This window comes from Trachymyrmex septentrionalis, unplaced genomic scaffold (assembly GCF_001594115.1).
Source record: "Trachymyrmex septentrionalis isolate Tsep2-gDNA-1 unplaced genomic scaffold, Tsep1.0 scaffold5, whole genome shotgun sequence".
In the NCBI taxonomy this organism is placed as follows: domain Eukaryota; kingdom Metazoa; phylum Arthropoda; class Insecta; order Hymenoptera; family Formicidae; genus Trachymyrmex; species Trachymyrmex septentrionalis.
The window spans coordinates 1,120,145-1,126,374 of NW_017305672.1; the positions used below are offsets into that span (position 1 = coordinate 1,120,145).

Sequence of the window (6,230 nt, forward strand, 5' to 3'; positions counted from 1 at the left end):
GATAGCAAAATGAAACATACATAATAGTAATTAAATAAAATACTATACATACATATAAATATATATATATATTTTTTTAAAGAGAGTTCTCTAGTCACTTTATGAGCGTTAAGTTGTCTAATAAGAAGCACGAAAGAATTAAGGAAGAGGTTTTGGAGGTCGCCAATTATTCCTTCCTGCTTCTTACAAAAATAACCGCTATACTACGTGCGAAATTAATAAGAAGTACGAAGGAATTAAACAAAGAGTTTTGTCATTCGTTCCTACTTCTTTCTAATAGGCCTCAGGATGCACACGTAAATGAAATGAGCTTAAGTGTGGATCCTCCAGCCCCGAGATGGCATATGGCCCTAATAAATCCATCGAAGAAAAGAACCGGTTTAGACTGCAAATATTGTAACACGGACCCAATATTTGTCTAACGCGGGGGGTGTTACGTCCGGACTCCACAGTTCTTTTCTACGACTAAAAACTTTCGTCATCACCATAAAAATTATTAACAAGTAATACCGATAGACCATCTGTTACAATAGCAACGAGCCGAATAACATTTACCTTTTTGAGCTAATAATCCACTCGGGACAGAGTCGTTGGATTAGGATTTATTTGAACCAAATGCCAAATAGGCGAACTTTATCCCGAGGAAGAATAAATAGATTAGAATTATAAAACAGCAGTTGTCTGCAATAAATGACACATGTGGCTCAAAACTATTGGACATCCGGCAAATGGTCGATAATGAAAGTTGTCTTAAACACATACCCCTGTATCCCATTTCACAATCGATATCCCTAATCCTAATCTTAGATTAGACCAACAGCACACGTGTGCTCTGCACTTGGCATCACTAACTCGCCAATATAAAAAGAGGCCCTCCACGAGGAACACTCAGTCATAATAATTTCAATCTCCAACCGTTACTCTGCCAGTTGAATTTCAACTTCTAACCGTTACTCTGCCAGTCATATTCAACCTTCAGTCGTTATTCTGGCTGTCCGAATCAAATTCTATCATCAACGTTATTCTGCCAGTCCGTAGGCACATTCCGATCAATATACATATCTTACCGGTTTATATTACTCTACCGATCTGCTAGTAAAAGTGCTGTGAGTCGTGTAAAATCGAGTGAACACGCAGCCATACTATGCGATTCGACAGGAGTCTCCACCTGAGACTCAACCTTCCCTTGTGTGGAACTTGGATCACCAAAGGAATCGGGCCGAATCCCTCTCCATCTGCAGAACAACATGCCGCGTCCGAACCATCCTTACAAGGAGTGGCTTAGAAGCCGGGCCTACCGGGAGGCACGGAGACTCTTGGACGAAGAGTTCAAGAAGTACCTCGCGGATTCACAAGAACAGGGTCGTCCGGGCGAGAACCACTCACCACCATCACCACCCTCGTCACCACCGGTTCCGCCGGCTAATCAGTCTGAGGTTATACCTCCTCCCCCTCAAACACCTTCATCTTCCCCGCAAACTCCTTCGCCTCTCCCTCGATCTCCGTCATCCGCGTTCTCGGACGCACTGACGGAGAGAATCTTTCCAGATACTTCTCCACAATCATCCGATTCGTCGATCCTAATTTCCCTCAGAGGAAGTCCGTCCCCAACGAACTCCACGGACAGCGTAGAGTTCTTAGAGGAAATTCCTCCATCCCCACCTAGATCCTACTTCCGCATCCTACAGAATGATACTTTCGAGTCACTCATCACCCAATTCCCGCGGACTACTACCGCATCCATCCCTCAGGGGGCCTACACAATTGGCCCTCATTATTTTGATCCTGAAGAAATACGTAATGCTATCACCGGCCAAATCTCAACATCCTGTATCCCAGTATTCCTCCCGAATTCCGCCAATCTATTTCTAGTTCCAGTGGGATTCTTTTATAACCTTTTCCCTCCTTCCTCCATGAAATAGATTGATCAGAATCCATCCGACTCATCCGACTATTCGACATAAAGCGCAGACTGAATAGACTGTTGCGGTATTTATGATTACGATAGTTAATAGATTAGAATGTATATATTAATTATAGTAAATCCGTCGATTGTTTTATAACCGTCTATTATTCGCATTTTTTGATAAGCAACATAAAAATAAATAATGTTAATAATTATAATACATAAAAATAAATAATATTAATAATTATCCTTCTCGCTTTCGTTCACTTTGGAAATCCCCCATTAAACCCCGTATTTATTAAAACCTTGCCCTAACAAGCTCGCACGTGGTCCATTCCCGAGTTAAAGGGATTTCCCTGACTCGAAATTCGGACCGACGATCGCACCACTCGTAGGAAACAGATGTCATAGCGTCTTTACGAGACGTTGACCCATATTCCGAAGCGAGCGATAAAAAGGGTGCGTTCGACTCGCGGTATTTGCTCTCTGGCAGATACCTGCGAGACAAGAGTCTTTCCACACTCCATCCTTTCTACTCCCTTCTCTCTTTAAATCCATTTTCCTGAGTTTGGACAATATTATTTAAATATAATGTTGATGTTTCAGAAATATGTCTACAATATTTCAGGATCATTGCAGAAATATTATAAAATATATTAATTATAAGTAAGAATATTCAAGCTTATAACGGTCGAAGCTAGATCTTTAATGCTTAAAATAATTCATTGTGAATTATATATATACTATACTATACATATGTACATGCATATATCAAATTTTTGCTATTTAAACTGCACGCCAAATTGATTTTCCGGACTTACGAACGCAATTAAACTACTGGAATAATATCACAAATTACATTAAATTGATAAGCAAATTTTGATATTCAATCCGGTATCATATTAGAAAGATGTTAATGAACAACTTTAAATAAATTTAGTGCGAAAAATATTACCTTTGAGTGGCTTTGAATGGCAGCTTGAGCAAGGTCTCGGTAGTCTAATGGTTTAGAACGCTCGTACGGAATACAAAAGATCCGAGTTCAAGTAATATTTTTTATCCTGGCCGAAGTAATATTTTTCGCAATAAATATATTTAAAGTTTTTCAGCACATTAACATCTTTCTAATATGATACTGGATTGAATATCAAAATTTGCTTGTCAATTTAATGTAATTTGTGATATTATTCTAGTAGTTTAATTACATAAGTCCGGAAGACCAATTCAGCGCGCAGTTTAAACAGCTAAAAATTTGATATATATGCATGTACATATATAGTATATAATTCACACTGAATTATTTTAAGCATTAAAGATCTAGCTTCGACCGTTATAGACTTGGATATTCTTACTTACAGTTAGTATTTATTACATTACGGTCTTAACAAAATCATTTATTATTATAAAATATCTTTCAAAAAAGATTATAAAAATGTTGTTGCAAGCTTTCAAGAACATTTTATAAAATATTTCAAGCTTGCAAAGTAATGTTTCTGCATTATTAAAATTGTATTTCATGCTGTCATATTTCCTACAAGAATTCATATGATAAAGGTATTGTTTACTTTCCATGATAACATGCATGTATTTGATAGCATTCGCTGTGAATATGAAGGATATACGATATGGCTAGCTAACAAGATGATCGGCGAATTTAAACACAAACTGGAATCATCGAACGCGGATACTTTACGAATCTCTGGTGACGTTGTGCTTTATCAACTTAGTATGAGTTACACTTAAAGAATTGATGAATTATGAACGACATTTGATAATTAACGGTAAAGAAGATGAATGTTAAAATATAGAAGTTAGTGAGATTTGATGCTTTGTAAATTGTTTTCAAATATGTGAAACGCAAATGTATATGATAATATTTTCGATAAAAGCTAGACTGTAATACCAGAATCCTGCTTAAAAAGTCCGACAAAATCAGATAGGAAAAAACTTTTATTTGATTAAATTGTGTTTTTGGTTCGTAAATTTCAAATTACTTATCTGAAATATCTGATAGATTTTCTATATTTCTCTATCGTTTTTGTCGCACGGCTTAGATATCGTTTTTAATCAATTTCTGTCTGATTATGTTTTATCATCATTAATAGTATTATATAGTTTTAATCGTAAATTTTATATTAAGTATTTTTAAAAAAAAGTTTTTTATAATAATTAAAATACAGTTCTTTTTTTATTACTTTTTTGTAGAATTTATTTATATTTTTCACATGCAATTTATTAATTACAATTACATATAATATATGCATCGAAAATTTACAATTTTTGAAAACGCATATCGAAATCGATGGGATTCGAACCTAAGACCTACGAGGTAATAGTTTAGCACTCTAACGCTGAACTATAATCGCACGCTTGTCTAGATATTTTAACATGTGGTAATTATAGAGATATTTCTGGATTAAGTTATATAGATTTTTATAAACAGTATCACGTTTACTTTATCATATATTTTATCATATACTTTAAGTATCATTTTTAATCTCAAATTTTGGATTACTTGCCTGATATAAATTTTCTATATTTCTTTATCATTTTCATCATGTAGCTTAATTATCGTTTTTAAACAAATTCTATCTGGTCACGTTTTATGAAAATTAATAATTAATAATATCCTATCGTCTTTTTGAATTGTAAATTTCAAATTACTTATCTAAAATATTTTATAGAGTTTTCTTCTGTATCATTATCGTAAGCTCAGATATAGTTTTCAATCAATTTCTATCTGATCATGTTCCATCAAAAGTAATTCTTTCGTATTTTTGCTTTGTAAATTTTAGAATCTAAAATTTAATCTTAAATTTCAGAATTTACAATTAAAGATATGAGAGCACTCAATAAGTTCTTAGAAAATCTGTCAGAGGACACTCGCAGTATCATGTCACATTACTTTTTGACAAGTAGCATCTTTCAGCTGATTACTGTCAAATTTTGAACGGAATTCATCGCGTGGTTTCATTTCTGTAGCCGATTAAAGCAAACAACCTTTGCATTTTTTGCAAAATAGAAAAAAACGAGTTTTGTGATCAAACATATACATATGAAAGGTTCAACGCCGAAAAAAATCAAAGCTGGATAATATTCATAACACATCTGCACGAGCATTTGCGACTGTATACAATTGAATAAATTTATTCGGACGGCTTAAAAAAGTTGGAGTATCGTTGGATCAAGTGTATCGAGCTGAAAGGAGATTATGTTGGAAAATAAAAATTAAGTCGATCAAAGAAAATGTGTTTTACTATGTTTTTCTAAAAACTTATTGTCTTGCCCTCGTATGATAGAATATTAATTTTGATAGAACACACGACTAAAATAATTGATTAAAACCGATATTTAAGTTGTATAATAAAAACAATACAGAAATATAAATATAGAATATAGAAATAAATAACAATATAGAAATAAAGAAAATATGTCACGTATTTTAGACGAGTTATTTGTATATAAATTTATGATTAAAAAATGATTTACATGATAGCATATTATTAATTTTAATAAAACATGATAGAAATAGATTCAAAACGGTACCTAAGCTATATGACGAAAACGATAGACAAATACAGAAAGTTTATCAAATATAGCAGGTAAGTAATCTGAAATTTACGATTAAAAACGATATTTAAGCTATATGATAAAAACAATATAATGTTTAGAAGAAATTATATAATTTAATCCAGAATGTCCCTACCATATATGTTAGAATAAGATAGATTTTATGAAAAAATTATCGTGTTCTATAGTTGGCAACATAATGTGACATTTAGGTTATTAAATAATTAATTACTCAATGATTTAAATCAGAACTAGGATCAAGTTGCACATTTCAGCTTGATTTCGTTGACGACGCCCACTGTTCCCCTCTTGCCTAGCAACGAATCGTCGGATGCTTGTAAACAACGAGCGTACCGCTTCATCTTAGGAGCGTTCTTACTATTAACTATACTATACGAATGAAACTGATGAATCTCCCTCAACTTAAATAATGAATTAAAATTTTTTTTTTAGAATAATTTTAAATTAATAATTGAAAATATTGGGTGGATCCATATATTCGTTCGCTTTTTGTTAGTAGTGCAAATTTTTTCCGAATATCTCCGGTTCTGGTTGCCTAATCGGGCAATCCAAATATGTTTTGGAAAGGTGACAGTCCGCTCTTTTCATCTGTCAAATTTGGTTTCATTGGCATTAGTTTTGTTTGTGCTATAGACCTGTGAACATGTCGGAGAATAAGGTGCATTTTCGGCACATTTTGCTTTATTACTTCAAGAAAGGCAAGCGAGCTGCGGAGGCCCACCGAAAGATATGC

The 6,230-nt window shown here is 33.7% G+C and overlaps 1 protein-coding gene across 3 annotated transcripts in view; it reads left to right on the forward strand.

The window, feature by feature from the left end:
* LOC108751579 (galectin-9-like) overlaps positions 1-3,757 on the forward strand; it is a 186,522-nt gene extending 182,765 nt beyond the window's left edge. For all 3 annotated transcript variants that reach the window (XM_018491823.1, XM_018491822.1, XM_018491826.1), the window contains one exon: positions 3,502-3,757. In XM_018491823.1, the coding sequence (XP_018347325.1) occupies positions 3,502-3,649 (148 nt within the window). In that variant the 3' untranslated portion in view covers positions 3,650-3,757. The remainder of the gene's footprint in view (positions 1-3,501) is intronic.
* The last annotated feature ends 2,473 nt before the right edge of the window (positions 3,758-6,230 follow it).